This window comes from Calliphora vicina, chromosome 5 (assembly GCF_958450345.1).
Source record: "Calliphora vicina chromosome 5, idCalVici1.1, whole genome shotgun sequence".
NCBI classification, from domain to species: Eukaryota; Metazoa; Arthropoda; class Insecta; order Diptera; family Calliphoridae; genus Calliphora; species Calliphora vicina.
Genome location: NC_088784.1, coordinates 109274524 through 109292734, shown reverse-complemented (window position 1 = coordinate 109292734; position 18211 = coordinate 109274524). Strand labels below are relative to the sequence as shown.

The 18211-nt window shown below is 27.7% G+C and overlaps 1 protein-coding gene across 5 annotated transcripts in view; it reads left to right on the top strand.

Annotated features, from left to right (window-relative positions):
* The window catches only part of kcc (solute carrier family 12 member kcc), a 73268-nt gene that overhangs the window by 37590 nt on the left and 17467 nt on the right, over nt 1-18211 (top strand). The window contains exon 1 of one of the 5 annotated variants that reach the window (XM_065511931.1): nt 1337-1516. The exons of the other annotated variants lie outside the window; for them this stretch is intronic. Coding sequence (XP_065368003.1) covers nt 1432-1516 — 85 coding nt within the window. The 5' untranslated portion in view covers nt 1337-1431. Of the gene's footprint in view, nt 1-1336; nt 1517-18211 lie in introns of those variants that run through there. 5 annotated transcript variants of the gene reach the window in all.

The window sequence follows — 18211 nt, the reverse complement described above, 5'->3', positions numbered from 1 at the left end:
AAAATCCTCTTTAAAAATGACTTTTGGCAACTCTATATCCTACCAAAAAATAAGGCTCGAAAGCTTTTCCTAACACACTTACACACATATACAAATACAAACACTCACAGATACAATTTGTCAAGGATGTTTATGAGATGCTGCCGTATAATTTACGCTCCATATTTTCTTAATGGGCCTCAACACGCAGGTCCTCATTGAGACATGGACCTTCTCAATACGTTTTACAGCAGCAGCAGTTTATACACTTTTCACTTTTTGGGGAAAAATCAGTTCAGTTTAGTTGGAATTTCCACGAAGTAGCACAAAGTTTTATCTCCACAAAACAAACTTAAAAACGCCAATTTTCTTTAGCTACTCGCAAACAAACAAAAAAACACAAAAAATCCAAAAAATAATATTAATTATAGAATACTAAAAAAAAGAAATGGAAAATCCAAATTAATTAATTAATCATTTTAAACATTACCTGCAATCACTAGCACAAATTATAGTTTTTTTTTAATTTTCTAAAAAAAAAAATTCTTCTTTTCCAAATTGTTAAATACATGATAAAATGATTTTGAAAGACTTGCATTTATTTTATGTTTAAAAATATAAATTAACAAAACAAAAATTAAAATTACATAAGCAATTCTGCATATTTGTTGGGTGGTAAAATAAAAATTCATTAAAAAAATTAGATTAAAATTATTATTTTTAAATATACCTACCTACCAAGTATTAAAAGCAAGAAAGAAAAAAAATAAGAAAATAAAACAAGGAAATAAGAAAGGAAAATTCACAAACGAAATTTATTGTATGAATGAAGAAAAAAGAAAAAAATGCAGACTTCAAAGGGTATGTACCTCCAGCTCGCCAAAGAAACACACAAATTCTAAATGCTGGCAAAAATACCAACAAAAAAAAAACAAAAGACAATTTAAATTTTAAATAAAATCAAAAAAGCATGAGCATGTATTAAAATTCGTTACAAAATTTGTAAGAAAAAAAATAGTAGAAAATTAAAAAAAAAGAATTATTATCATAGTACGAATCAAATGAAAATGATGTTATTTTTTTCTTTATTTCCCACTTTCTCTCTCAAAGAATAAAAGTTTGTTTGTGTGTTGAATGGCTTTTTAAATGAAAAATAAAAGTAAAAGCTAAAAATAAAGATAAATATAAAGCTAAAGCTAAAAACGTGTTGTTTGAAGAAGAGCAAAGCAGAAAAGATTGAGAAAAAGTTGTAGCAACAACAACAACAAATAAATAAATAATAAATAGAAAAAAATACATAGATAAATAACATAAAATATACAAAAACAGAAAAGCAAAGCAAAGAAAATAAAAGAAAAACACTACAACTTATATTAAAGGACTTTTCAGTGAAGGAATTTAATAATTTATTTTGTCGGCGAGTAAGTGAGTGCAACACGTCTGGCATCCAAAATGACAGACAACAACTTAGGGGATGATGCCTCCGACATGGAAAATAAAGTTAATGAAACAACTAACATAGAAACTAATCAAAGTGGTAAGTTGCAACAACAAAAAACAACAAAAGAACATGCTAAAAGTATGCAATGCAATTCATTGGATTAAAACCAACATTCATTACATTCATGTATGAATACAACCAAATGAATACTTACTTGTGTCTGCAAAAAAAAACTAAAAAAAAAACAAGAACCAACAAACAAGCCATCACCAACGGCATTTTAACCTACATTATTTTTTAGCACACAATCACACACACATTCACATACACAACAACACTTAGAGTGTATTCCATTTCCTTTTACCTCTCCCTCTCTCCCTCTCACCCTCTCTCCCATTCAGCCATTGTGTGATAAATATGTTTGTATGCAAAAACAACAAACAGCCAAAACAAAAACAAAAATCAATTCAAATTAATTCATGCTTATCATTGATTATATCTCTTAAAATATCTACAACAACAATAACGACAACAACAACAACAACCAGCAGACTCTTACTCTTGTTTTAAAAAGAAAAATATCAAATTATTACATTTACTCATTTGCTCGTATTAGTTGTAATAAAAATAAATCATCTCATCTCCTTCGAAGCGATACTCGTACGATAACAATAAGTGATAAATTCGATAATTTATAGGGCACACTTTTCTTTTCTATTTTTTACATTTTTTACAAAAACTGTAATAAATTACAATGTACCGATTTACACAGATACCTTCATACGACACACTTATACATACACATGTTTCCATACATATATGTATGTATGTATAAGTTTGCAAAAACAATTCGAGAGCTAGCTGTGTAACACTAACACATAAACACATACATACATACTAATTTTATGTACATACATATATACAAATTTATACTACCAGCTAATACGAGTACTCGTGCTAAGTATAGGAAGGAGCACAGTAAACTACTTCAATCTCATTTATTTGGAAATTTTTAATGTAACTCCCTCGATTGCTAAAAATTTACATGATCGGATATAATCATACAGTGCTCCATTTGCCCTAATGTTCAAAAATGGGTGGCCAGCGATCAGAGCTTCGAATTAATTAATTCAATTTAAAATTAATTTAGTTAAATCTTAATTCAAAATTTCTCCCAAAAAACTATTCTCAACATAACAAATTCTTCTTAAGCTTCATTCAGAGGCATTTATTTAATTAGAATATACATATGTATTCATTGTTGAATTAATTCATAACAAAATTTCAAACATTCTTATTAATCAATTACCCCCATCAACACGAAGCCTGGTTATGCGTTAACTAATAGTTATACTCTCCGTCAAAATTATTTTTGTATGAAAACTGTCAGTATAACTATTAGTTAACACATAAACAGACTTCGTGTTAATGGGGGTTAATCAACACTATTGGTGTTTTCTTTTCTGACACAAAATGTTGCCTATATATTTTGTACCATTTATTAAATGTTACCCATACCCTCATAATGTGTTGCATTTTTAACGATCACAATAGAACAAAAATCATTACCATTTATGCAATATGTGGTAAGGGTGAAATATGTAGCATATATTCAGGGTTTTAGGGTAACATTATTAGAAAAGAACACGACCAAACTACATTTTTTCAGAAAAGAACACAAAGAAGGGTAAAGGCAGAAAAAATGCACCATTTATGCCAGAAAAGAAAACACCATATGATTAAACCATTTACATTGTATGGTTAAATTTTTGTTGATTAAGATGTGTTTCATACATCCATATTAATTAATAGATTAATCAACACTATTATTAATCAATTAATTTGAATTTTGATTTTTCAAACTTGAATATTTTTGTTCAAAAATATAAAATAAACAAACAAAATTCAAATTATTCTAATTTCTGACTAATCATTTCTTCCTGGGCCAAATTATTGCATTCGATATCGAGTAAAATTGATCGTAATTTTCCCATTTGAGATTATGGCATTCGAAAATGATTCAATTTCGACATCGAAATCTTTTTTCGATACGATGGCTCATTCGATCACGAATGCGGTAATTTGGCCCCTGAACTTTGAATAATCAAAACGAAAATGTTTCAATTAATCATGAATATGAATAACAAAATATTTAATTAATTTAAATCTGAATATTGTATTAATCGATTAAGCTCACATACCTAGCTTAAAGCCTATTTGTAATAGATATGAATTGAAGAAAAATTGAGTCATTCAATAAATTTTGTAATGGATTTAAGTTAAGGAATTAATTCTATAAAGAATGAAGTGTCAAAGTGTCAAAATGAATTCAATACATTTGAAGTGCTAAGGAATAATGTCTATGAATGAATTCGTAAATAATTATTTAATGGAACAGTTAAGAGATAATTAAGAATTAATTCTAACGGTAACACTAATTTGATTTTTTTCCGTAATGATATTTTAAGATAACTGGAAAGTCGGTCTGAAATAATTATGGAAAACTAAAGTGTATATTTTCATAACATGTGGACTTGAATCAATTATGGTCCGAACTATACAGAATTTTATAGATAAAGTAAGTCGAAATTTATGTTAATATCTTTTAATACTTTTTCGCATTTTTGACAAATTGGTTTTTTTTTGGTATTTTTATAATATTTCTAGAAACAATCAATTTTGCATAATTTTTTTTTTTACTGAGTAAACGTGTTCTAAAACATTTGTGCTTAACTAAACGTATTTTTTATTTTTTTTTTCAACAACACTGTAGTATAAAACCACAAAAATTATATATTTAATTTCAATGTGCTATTTGTTAATATATTAATTAGATCAGGTTTAAAAACATGCAGTCGAAATATCGTTTAATAAAAGCATAAAAAACTTATTTTAGTCTTTTTTTAACAAACCGTTATTTTTCCTATGTAAAAGTGGTTTTATATGAAACATCCTTAACATTTAATGAGTTGACTTATAGCAATTAGATGCATATGCATATTGATGAGTAAGAATCTTGTTACCATTTCCATGTTCATGCAGTTTTTTAAAAGGCAAAATAAATAAAACACAATTTCCCAAAAAAATTTGAAATGAACAAAAAAGTACCTTTTGTTCTGCGGCTCCTCATATATAAATTATTTATTGACAATAAAATATTTTTATATTTCGATTATGGACCGATCCTCACAAAAGTTGATAGAAAGATTTAGGTTCATATAAAATTAGTTTACGTCCAATTTCATCACGATATTAGTTATTATAAGACAATTATGAATTTTTTCTGAGGTGGATCTCAGACAAATGTTGCCGATTTTCGACATTCTTTACAGTATAATTTCACAGTACTTAGAAATATGACTGATTTATAATCGATCAAACAGTATTCCGGGTGAAATTTGTATGGGGACTATTTGAAATCATGGACCGATATTGCCCATTTTCAATACCAAACCTTATCATTTCGTTTGGGACCAGTTTTTAACAGACAGACGAACGGACATAGCTAAATCATTTTAGAATTTTATAAGGACCCGGAATATTTCGATGTGTTACAAACGGAATGGCAAAATAATTAACTATGAATCTCTCAATGCTAAAAAATTATTCAACAGAGTAAGCTGATACGACTTTTAAAATTATACTAATATTTAATTAGTTAAAGTTTTACAAATAAATTTGTCCTTCTGAGAAAACTATTAATTAATATTTGTTTAATATCATAATCTATAGAGCCTCCAACATGCGACTTGCATTTTAAAATTATCAGAATGTCGATCGTGCTGTAACATCCAACTTTAATTTTCATCTCGCAATAATTGACTATAAAGAGCGGTTACTGTATTTGTTAAGTTACAAAATCTCTCTTGTAAATTGAAATTACAGTGGAAAATTATTAATGTTTTTTCATACTTTTTGATGAAAAATGGATTGAAATGATACTTTTCAAATGCTTATAGAAAAATTAAAACGACTGGCTGCAATTTTCTCGATGTCGAAAGAAGTTAGTCGACAACATTTACGCTATTTCTATAACAAATTCAACAAAAAAACTTTTTATCGAGACAATAATGGGCAAATTCTTTCGAATTCTGGGCAGAGGGAAAGGAAATGTTCGGGAGATGGTGGACGAATAATATTGCAGTTGCAGATGGGTATATTGGATATTTTTATTAAAGAGCCATGTGTATATTTGGAGCAGAGGTTCGCAAAAATAAATCCTCTCACCAATACACTTACTCTCACCAACACATTCAATTCTTTATTTTATTCAGTGCACCTACAAACACACAAATACAAAAACTGAAAAAATAAAGAAAAAGTCATACACCAGTGCTCATGCGTATTCCTAGTTGTCTCGTTGAGTGGACAACGACTACTAAAATGTAAGAGCGTAAGAATACGTGTGATTTGATTCTGCACAATTGTGCTATGGGCTGCGCATTACTGATTTGGAGTGTCCTAGTCGAATTCGTAAAAATTTTATCATGTCTCTTCTATGAAGATTGTTAATATCACTATTGGAATATTTCTTTATATTGATTTTTGTACAGTTAATGGTTTTATACCAATGGGAAGTTCGGGAGAAAGTGTTATCCATATCATTATAAAAGTGCTTGATATATTTCAGGAGATCCTTAGAGTTATAATTTTCAGTACTAAATAAAGGCGTTCTTAGTGTCTCCTTAGCAACCATATCTGCATATTCATTTCCTTCGATGTTACAATGGCTAGATGTCCATATTAAAGATACATTGTTTCCCTTATGAATCAAGCAATTTCTTATATATAGGACCCAATTATTTGGCTTTAGTTATACATTTATTCTATCTATCTTCTTAATTTAATATAAATTTTGAACATTAAATGTCCTTGGTTCGTGCAACTAGTTTCAAGAGTTGAATTTTAAATTAATATTTAACTGATGAATAAATTAGTCCTATTTCTAACAAGGTCTACTTGCTGAATATACTATTTCTATCCCTAGAATTAATTCAGACGGTTTCGAATACCAATCATTAATTAAAGAACTCGTTTTAATTCTGAAGGTGACAATTTCAAACATAAATCACACAAACTAGAATAAATTTTAGCTAAAATTCAACGTTGTAGAACTATTAGGTTGTGCAACCAATATCTCTCTTCCGGAGTTCTTTGCTGTCAAAAATAAGGTATGACAAGTCGATATGAAATTCGATATTACGTTGTATATACTCGTATTTATATTGGCTGTCAAACAATTGGAGAGAAATACTTTGTAAGTTGTCATTTAAATGGCTATATAATGTATATTTTATCCAGTATCGAATAATATTTATAATGTACTTGGAATATTTGCTTGTTTATGATTAATTCAACTATTACTATTTTTGTTATACATTTTATATTTGGCTGTTATATTTATATTTGCCTCAATATACACATGAATGTATGAATTATAATAAACCGCACAAATTTGTCAGCGATAAATGTAATAAGTTAATGGTTTCTGTACGAGTATTAACATAAATAAAACTGACACAAACTGTCAGATATACAATATTTATAAATGACTGGTATTAAATATACAATACAATACATACTCAGATACACATTTCGATAATCTTAATTCACTTAATCTATCTATGTCTATAACAATTACATTATGACTGATTTCTATTAAAATGTTAATAATTTTATTTATTTTTTGTGTCTGTTTTGGTTTTTATTTAATACTCGTAACACTCCAACATAGTGAGCCATAGAGTGTAATAAAACCAATTACGGCTTATCGAACTGAAGGTGATAAAATGTTTACAATCACTATGAACGACAACGACTGCAGCAGTTATAAAATGAAATTTGTACATCCTATAAATGTATTTAGGATTTTCATTGACAACTATTTACACAGATACTCACTCTTGCTAGCAAGCAAGCACATTCATTTGGAATAAAGCCATCAAAAGATATTTGAAGTATTTCTTATTTACAATATTTAATAAAAAAAAAAATGAAAAAAAGAAAATCAATGAAAACAATTCTCTTGTCTTGTTGTCACTCTTGCAATGTTAAATTGTTTTTTGTTGTATTTAGGCTAAAGGCGTAATACTGTGCCATATTTTGTACCTATTATAATCTTCTTACAATTATGAGCAAAAACAAAAACAAGAGAAAAAGGAAATATTGAAATGAAAAAAAAAACGATGAAAAAAAGTACTCTTATTTTCAACTGGATACTCTTTGTGTTAATCATCCGTTACACACTGTTTCCAGGAGAAATGTAATTCTAAATATTGACAACTTGTGATTTGTTTTTAATTACTTGCTCTAGTTTTTTATTTAGATTAATGATTTTGCAAAGTTTTTTAATAAATAATTTTATGTAAGTTGGTCAACTCATTAAAAAGATATGATTAAACACATAGATAGCGGAGTCTAAATAGCCATGTCCGTCTGTCCATCTGTATGTTGAAATCAATTTTCCGTAGCCGTCAAATAACTTACATACATGATTCATATATCAATATATCCACTATAGACCCGGTTCGGTTGCTATCGAGAAAATCGGCCCATAAATGGCTGAGATATAAAAAAAAAATTAGGACAACCTCGATTTTTTACCTAGTTTTGATCAGATATAGATCTACTATCTACTAAGATTAATATAGACAATATCTAATGATAGATATTTCAAAGACCTTTGCAACGGCGAATATAACACTCGACAAAAATATTTTTTTAACCCGAATTTTTTTTTCAACCAAAAAAAAATTAATTTTTCATAAATTTTTTTGACGATAAATTTAAAAAAAAAATTCATAATAAATTAAAAAAAAATTTTGCCATAAAATTTTTTTCTCTTAAGAATTTAATGAAAATTAATTTTTTTTTTTTAATTTTGTTTACATAAAAATATTTAAACTATTTATTTTAAAATATAATTTGATGAAGGGTATATAAGATACGATATTTGTCTACATTTTTATATTTGTCTTTGATAAGAACAATAAAAGAAAAACATGAATTTAAAGACGACTCTTCCAACTGTTATGAATTCGCAACTTTTTGTTTTTTAATTTATTTAATACAACGTCAAATGCTAACAATCTACTACTTCAGAAAAGTACCAAATGTGTAGACTAGAAGTACTAAAATATACTAGTGAGTCGCTTGTTTCAATGTCTATATATGGTCCCAAAAGAAGAACCTAGTCAATAGTACTGTCGTCAGCAGTAGACTTCCAATGACATGTTAAATGTAATAACATTATCTGGGTTATAATAAGTCACTAGTACTGGTGACTATGTCAGTACAATTTCAATATTGACATTTCCTGCAGGGTATACAGACTTTGCATTGCAAACATTTTATTTTCTATTCCTCTTTCACAATGCATTCCAATTTTTTCAGCCAAATTAAAACATTAGGCAGACTACACATGGTATGAGTAATTCATGTTTTTCAAATATTACTCATACCACTCGTATGAGTTATTCGTGAACCAAAGAACCAAAGAAATTATTTAAATTTCAATGTATTGGCCCATAATCATAGTCAAAAGTAAAGTACATTTTAAGAGAATTAAACTCGACTTTACTTAAGAGTGGACTTTAGGTCTATCATAGACAAGTTAAAGTATACTTCTGACGCTGAAGTCGATTCTAAATATAAAACTAGCTGAAGTTGTTTTTAACTCGTTTAACAACAGTATCAGCTGTTCTTCGCCGAGTAAAAAAGTTCGTCACAAAGTAAAAAATGTTTAAGTTACAAGATATTGGTACAGATTTTGCAATTATTGAACAGTTATCAATAAAATTAGTACCAAAATATCGTAATTATGATATTAATTTTATCTTTTCCATTTTTCCACAACAAACAACTTTCTTTCTTTAGATGTCCCGGTTACCTTTATTGTTTACGTTTTTTGGATTTTTTTTAATTTTGTATGTCAGCTGTTCAGCGTTGCCACTTGTCTGTTTTTTGTTGTATATTGTATGAAAACATTTTCTACATTTGCGGTGGCACCCAGTTAAATTCGGTTCAATTTAAAACTTAGTCTGCTTTTACACAGGGCAATTTTTCTTGCGCAAGTCTAGAGTTTATAGGAGAGAGAGGCAAGAAGAAAGAAGAGGGGTACACACTTGCTTGTACTGGCAAGTCTCTTCAATTCTCTTTTGTTTTCTCATTTTCAATATGGCGTCTATTAGGTTTTGACATACAAAATTGCTCACAGACTTGCTGTGTGTAAACAGACGAGCAAGTTTAAAAGGGAATCGACGAGACTTGCTTCAAGTAAACTTGCCCTGTGTAAAAGCAGACATACTTTAATTTTGACTATGGTTGCAAATTAATAAAAAGCTGGTTTTTATTTTAAAGTTGTTTTTAAAAAGAACCCACTTTAGTGTTTGACTATGATTATGGGTCATTTTTTTAAAAATTTAGATGTGAAATTTTGAAATTATTTTTTTTCTTCTGTAGTACTTCCCAAAATGTTACCTTTAAAAATATAAACGCATTATTTATTTTGTTTTTATATTCTGTATAACTAAACAAAAAAACTACTTTATAAAATTTTTGTAATTTAAATGCACATAACTTTTGACTCAGTAGAGGTATTTAAATAATTATTTCTAAAGAATATTAATAAATTTTTTGTTAATTCAAAAAAAGGCATTTCAAGAAAATCAGGAAATATTTGAAAAAGCAGACTAAGGTAAAAAAACAAAAATTTTAATTTTCAAATGCGAATAACTTGTGAGCTATAATATATTGCTATAGCAATGTTTTTTGTAGATCTCTTCTAGTAGATTCTATAAATATATACAAAACTCTTTCAAATCAAATCGAGAACAAGTTTAAGTTTTTGATATACCGTAGGGGCCCCACTTTGGGGCATTGCGGCTCGCTGTTTTAAGCTCAAATTCAAAACTTAAACTTAAATTTTAAAATCGGGCTATCCGTTTAGAAGTTACAGTTTTATTTTCACGTTCTTTCTAATGTGGACTTTTGTTTCTAAATATTTGCACAGACGATTTCCATGACTTTTGATGGAAAGGAAATTTGAAATTTGCAATCATTAGTTTACTTAAAATCTAACCCCCATATTCAAAAACGATTATTAATGTTACTAATAAATTATTAAGCACCTTTTCCAAGATGCTTAATTCCGTTTTTTTACCTTTTTCTCCTTTGTTCAAGTCCATAGCTAGCAAACCGTTCAAAATTCAAGGAAACAATCAACTACAAAAATATACCTAAGATCTCAATAAACATTTTTCTAGAACATATGAACTTCCTAGGAATGATTCTTAACACCGTTTAGTAAGAAAAACTAAAGGAATTATGTGTTTTGGGCCATAAACTATTAAATTATTATAAACTAAAGCATACTTTTAGGCAGCTTTAAAAAAAATATATCTAAATTTATTCTGATTTTTTTACTGTTTGCAAGGTATGAGCCTGAGAAAATGATAAATTTATTGCAAAAATGACACCCAAATCTTTGAAAAATTAAATTTCTTAAAACTAAATAAATTAAGTTTGCAAATGGTGTAATTGTCGTTTACCAAGTTTAATACAAAATCGTATAAGGCTCGATGTACAATACAAACACATGCTAAATTATAATTTCTATCTACACTCACACATACACACACAATTATGTACAGCTGTGTATGGGTGTGTGTTTGTGTGTGTATAAGTGCTACGTACAATATGACCTAGGTTTAAAAATATATGTATAGTTGTATGTCAGTATAACAACGATTTAACTAAAGAACCACTTTTTTTTTATTTGAATTTGTGGCAGAATGTTATACAAAAGCAAAAACTGGAAAAACAGTACACACACACACCTAATAACTGTGTGTATATAATAATTTTTCTTGTTTGTATATAAATATGAATGTATCTGTATGTACATACAAATATCACCTACTTATACACATTCACATAAACAGGATATATAAGATATTTTGTTATTTGTGAGATTTTTATTATTATTTTGTTTTTTATTTAAAAGATTCAAAATAAGATACGAATACAAAGTTTTTTTTGTTATTTATAAATTTTAATTTTATGTAGGTAAGAAAGTAAGTGTATGATGGATGGACGGGTGGGTGGTTATACATAAGTATTTATATACACACACACTCACACTCATATACATATTTATTTGTTTACGATCATGTTTTTTATTTATTCACATTGAATTGGATAATATGTACATATTTCCAACACGATTCTAACTATGCCCAATTCTGTGAATGTGTATCTAAAGAGGAAGGAAGAGATTGAGCCTAAAGGTAGGCGTGAATAAGGTAAACTGATGTATTTGATTTTCATATGATTTTTATACATTTAAAATACATACACAGCTATATACATACATACAAACAAACACTCAAGCCCACCTATACATTCGAATACAAACAACATTGTTTGTTATTTGTTAACATTACAGGTCACAGGTCTTTTGAGCTGTTTGTTTAAAAATGTTTGCTCTTTGCTCTTTTTTTCACATTTTTTGTGTCTGTGTGTATACCTACATGTATTATTTATGTTCGTATGTATGTAGAATACATGAATACATACTCATACATGCATAAATTTATAGGCCTATGCATATGTATGTATATTAGGCTGGCGCTATGTTTCGTCCTTTTATCAGAGCATTCCCACGATCACAAACGCGACATTCGTACACAGTTCCGGTAAAATAAATAAAGAAATCTGAAAAATTGTTGTTTCTTATTTACAGTTTTCGATAGCATCCCTGCAGAGATGCCAATAAAGTAAATTTGTAGTGATTTACTAGTGACATTGTCAGTAGCACTACTACCATATGTACCCCAGCCAATGAAATCTTCTATTGACATTTAACATTAGCTTGAAAATCCACCAGTAGACACTTATCACAATTGACTAGGTAGTTATTTTCTATACCTATTCACTACACATCATAATAAAAAAACCAAACTATTGACTCAATCGTCGACAATGTCACCAAAAATACACTAGAACTGTTGTCCCTAACGTATCTTTACTGACGCGTAAAGGAAAGTTTGTCGACATTTTAACTAGTGCAATTGTCTGTAGAGAAATAGTATTGACATAGAGACATATTGTCCTAGGCTGGCTATATAATAAAATAAATTGTTTTTAAATTAAAATGAAATATTTTAGTTATCGATTTGTATTGTTGAAATGTTTGCATTAGTTGTTGTTTTACACAAAAAATAAATCAAAAATTGTACATATTGTGTTACAAAATACTTATTTTGAATGATATCCCACAAAGGACCAAAAACCTCTCAAAGGAATGGAACTTAGCTTCTTTTGAGCAAAAAAAAAAATAATTTAAAAAAAGGTCCCATTTATTCAAAATATTTATTTTGATAGATATCCCACTAAGCGACCAAAAAGCTTTTCAAGGAAAAGACCTAACTAAGCTTTCATTTGAGCAAAAAAAAATAAATAAAAATAAAAAAAAATAAATGAAAAAAAAATAAATTTTGGATTTAGCAAAAAAAGTAAAAAATTTTATGTTTCGAGTTACAAAACATTTATTATGATAGATATCCAACTCGCATACTACTAAGCGACCAAATAGGTCTTCCAGGAAAATATCTAAGCTGTTTTTTGAGTAAAAAGTAAAAGAGTAAAAAAAGTTTTTGATTTCAAAAAAAAAAAAAACAAAGGCCCTAATTTTGTAAATCACATCACCAAAGTGATATTTATATGGAAAGCAAAAACAAAATTTCAAAAATTTTAAAAACTTGTTTTTGTTTTATATACAAAATTTTCAAATTATGAAAGGCAAATGAACGCTTGAATTTTGGTGCGTTTGTTCTGTTAAGAATTTGTATATAAAACAAAAACAAATTTTTAAAATTTTTGAAATTTTATTTTTGCTTTCCATATAAATATCACTTTGTGACGTGATTTACAAAATTAGGGCCAAAAATTTTTAATTTTTTTAAACTATTTGGGACACATTTTGCTAAGAACAATAGGTAATAAGTTACATAAGTTCAAATTTTGACTCCCTCTAACTCAGAGAGTTCTCGACCGATCTTGTTGAAAAATTAGATCTGAAACAAAAAGGTACGAATAACAGTTGCAAGAGTCGTCTTCAAATTCATGTTTTTCTCTTTTTTTCTCATCAAAGGCAAATATAAAAAAGTCACCAAATTGGTCCACAAAACTGGTGACTTGGAGACACTTGTCAGGGATGAGTAAAATTATATTATAAAATTAATATTTTTCAATGAATTCTTCGTGATAAAAACGTAATTTAAAAAAATCAAAAATATCCCGAGTAGGGTTTTTAATTTCCCGACCTTTTTTGATTCCCGGGAATCGGGGAATTTTTTTCTACATTCCCGGGTACCCGGCTATTCCCGAAATATATAATGATACTGTAAATTAAGAATATTATAACCAAATTTCATGTAAAAACTTAGTGTTTTAATCATTATATATCAGAGATTCGCATTAATTAATTCAATTTAAGTTTAATTAACTAAAATCTTAATCCGTAATTAAAAAATGTCAGCCTTTCATTCCATAAATTCATTACCAACATCAATTCTTTAGCTTCTTTCAAAAGCTTTTGTTTTAATTGAATTAATTTTGAAGTTAATTAATAACAGAATTTATTCAAACTTTGAATGATTAAATGTTTGTTAATTCAAATCTACTACAAATTGAGTTAAAATCTTTTTTCTTCATTCAGTTTTGTTTTGCTTTTAATCCTTTACAAAGTGAATTTAAAAATATTATCTTCTGTTTGTTGAAGAAAAATTTTGTCATTCAATACATTTTTTGAAGCCATTTTGAGAAGAAATTTGAAGATACATATTTATAATGATTCAATAAGAAATTAATTCTATAAACAATGAATTCTCAAAGGAGCGAATTCACTATGAATACAAAACATTTAACTGAATCGTTAAGAGATTTTATTTTGATCTCGAAAATGGAATTAAGAATTAATTCTTTCGATCCTTTTTTATGTATGTTAAATGTACATATACATAAAATCTTCATTTAATGTTTTGTATGGGAAATATTATCAAAGTCTAGTAAAATAAAATAGATTGTTTCATATTTAAACTAGATTTCGGGCAGTTATAAATGTACTATAAGAAAGAAAATACTAAATATAACATTAAAATTGGAACAAAAAAATTTAAAAAAAACCTTCTCACGTTTAGTTGGTAGTTTCTTCAGTTATTAATTCCCGGGATTCCCGACTAAAAATCCCGGGAATCGGGTACCGAGAGAGACATACTTTGAAAATCAAAATAAAAAGTTAAGTGTGATTATTAGATTTTCAATAACTTTATTAGAACGATCGCGGAATACTGATAACAAACGAATTTATAGGTACAGGAACGCGACATTGAACAAAATCAAATTAAAAATTTAACGTCATTTTTTTGTAATAATTTTTTGTTGATTTAAATATTTTATAAAATGAGTGCAGTCATGAATATGTAAACAACTCAGTCGAACATTGTTATGATAACAACTGTGATTAGAAAAACTTTATTTGTTTATAAACATTTTTATTTTCGGTCACGGTCTGTGGAAATGTACAAATTTTTCATAACAAGGTTCGACAAGGTTCGACAGTTATCGGAGCAACGGTATTTTAGAGGTAGCGGTAATCGAGCTGAAAGGTTATTTCAGCGGTAACCTAATTTGGTTATTTTGGTGTCAGAGAAATGATAATTAGCGTGGAATTAGCGATAACGAAAAAGGATGCGTTATTTTTTGACTATCATGACGTTACATTAGATAAATATGAGAGCATCTCCAGAGAAAGCTGAAAAAACGAAAATCTATTTAGCCAGCCAAAATGTAATACAAAATATATGTAATCTCGTTGTCCAAATAGTTTGCAGTATCAATTGCTATCAATCTATTACAATGTATTGTAAAGTTGTAAGTTTTTTCTTCTTTTTATAAATTGAATAGTTTGTGAATTGTACTCATTGAATGAGATTTTTAAGCAAACAAAAACAAAGAAAACAATTTCAATTCTGAATAAAACAAATGTTAAGTTTGCTAAATTGTTTTTCTTGAAAATGTTAACTTTTTGTAAAAAAAGACACTAAATTTTGAACTAGAATCAAAAACTTGTTTTTTTTGGTGTGGTGAGGGGGCCATCCTAATGTATGTATACATAAATAGTAGGCGCAGCTACATTCATACATATTTAAATAAAATGTTCATTTTTACACATGATACCTGGCACTATTTTTCTTATTTTTTATTTCCACTGTTCGTTTTCCATGTTTAAGCTTTTTTTTATATGATTTATGACTGTTATATGATAAAAATAACGATTTTTTTTCTTTCATCTTGATTTCGTGGCTTTCCACTGGTAACATTTTAATACTTTGAATTATAATTAAATAAAAAAATACATAAGCATCCTGCTGTACCTGCAAATTATCTTTTATATCTGAAGGGGGAAATTTGTAAAGAAAACAGCAAAAACTAGTTGAACATTTTAATAGACCCGCAGCAATGAAAACTTAAATGTATGAGTTTTTAGGACAAAGTTTTTGTGTGGAAAACGGATGAAAAAGTTTTAAATACTATGACATCCTAGGGATAAATGTATTAAATGTATTAGTTATACATATATCAAAACGAACAAAAAGCTGCGACAGGTTAATCACAGAATAATTCTTTTCATGATTCTTATTCATGTGAATTGATATTGTCTTCTTTCTTAATTACATATTTCTCATACAATAAATGTTTACAAAAGTTTGTAAAATTACAATTTAATGAAATTAAAAGGCATATTATTGTTAAATACAGAAATATGAAATTTATTCCCTACTAATTATATAAAAAAGCATAAAATTGGGTCACAAACGTAAAACTATTAGGAGGCTGCTGCATTTAAATGCCTTTAGGTTTGATAATTAAAGTTTCATTGAGTTATTTAATTGACGAAAGTAAGAAATCTGCAGTTTTTGTATAAAATATTTAAAGAAATCGCGAAAACATTGATTTAATACACCCTGAAAATTTTTAATCATTCTGAAATATTAATTTTGGTTTGTGTTCATATAATTCACAAAGTCTGAAGACGATTTAACATTTACTGTTTTGTTCAGATTAACTTCTTAACTATTTAACTTTATAATAAAATGTTGTATTTATATTCGAATTTGTAATGATTTACTCAACATTATTTATTTGACTTTATTTTCGATTTTTCGACTTTGTTGTCAGTTTTCTTAACTTTCTTCTTTGAAGGCACATATTTTGCTTTACATATTTCTAAACAATATTTTATTTTTAATAAAATAAAGAAGGTTTTATAAAAATGGGTTGAAAATTATAGAAGTTATTAAACTTTTTCTAAAGCCTATTAAAAAATTTTCCTATGAACACTTTAAAAAAATATTTGGTTTCCTGTTTTATTTCATAGTATAGTTTTAGGGGCTGGACTGCACTGCACAGTGTAAGATTGAAGAGGGATTTAGGGGAAAAAATAATGCAGTTTATTTTCACAAATATGCATTTGTGTATTAATGAAATCAACAAAAAAGCTGAAATATATATTTAACTAAAACATCTTTATTGATTTGAATCAAAATGGATCAAAAGAATATTTTTATTTTAGTAACTGGGCCATCAACAAGCCTAGCCGCAATTACTGCTGAAAATGAAAATGTTAAAGAAAATTTTGAATGAGTAAATTTTACTCTCTCCGGAGCAAAACGTCGAAAATTTAAATGTAAATGCTTTTCATATTACTTAAATGAAAATTTAAGTAATAATGACTACTTTAAAATAAAAATTTTAAAAAATTAAAAAAAACTCAAAATTGTTTTTTAATTTTCAATTATGATTAAAAATTCCCCGGGAGTTTTTCCCCTTTTCTCAATTTTCCTATTCAAATTCAATGGGAAAAACTCCCGCGGATTTTTTTTTCATAATTGAGCTGATAACATTTTTATAAAACTAGTTTTTAATTTTTTAGCGATCTTTTTCAAATGTTTTTGGTGAAAAAAAGATCATTGAGAAATTGTCTATATTAATGATTCAGTAATCTAGTTATAGATTAAAAATAGGTCAAAATGGAGGTTGTCCTGGTTTTTTCCTCATGTATGTAAGTTATTTGGGGGCTACGGATTGTTGATTTCAACATAAGGACGGGCAGACTATGGGTGTGTTTGTAAATTCTGTATAATTGTATCACTGCAGCAAATTAAAAGTTTAGCATTTGGGAACACACCCTATATCTATAACTATCCAGAATATATATACTTTGTTAGGTCGCAAATATAAAAGTAGGTCATAACAAGTGAAGGGCATAGCAAGTTGAAAACCAAATAGCTCTCCAAGAAAAATTCATTGAAAGTTTTGAAGGAAATTGATAAGAACCAGCAAAATAATAACAAATTTCTGGCATCCACCCACAGAAAAAATAATCCATTTTATGGTATACTTTATTTATTTTTTTAAAAATTTTGAATTTGTCACGTAAAAAGAGCTATCAAGTATTTTCTTGTTTATTTTGACATTTAAGATCAAGTGCTCCCAAATATTTGTTATTTTTTACCCACATACGTATTAATACTTCGCTGCATGGTATTCGAACGTGTTTAGACAGTAAAATTAAATTTTCATATTGAATATGCCATTCGAAAGATTTTTGGGAAACCTTTTCCCAAAAGGCTTTAGGATTTATAGAAATATCAAAGCTTAAAGAAAACACCAACAAAAATTATACATTTGGAAAGCACAATTTCTGTTTTTCCAAGAACGTTTAAAAAT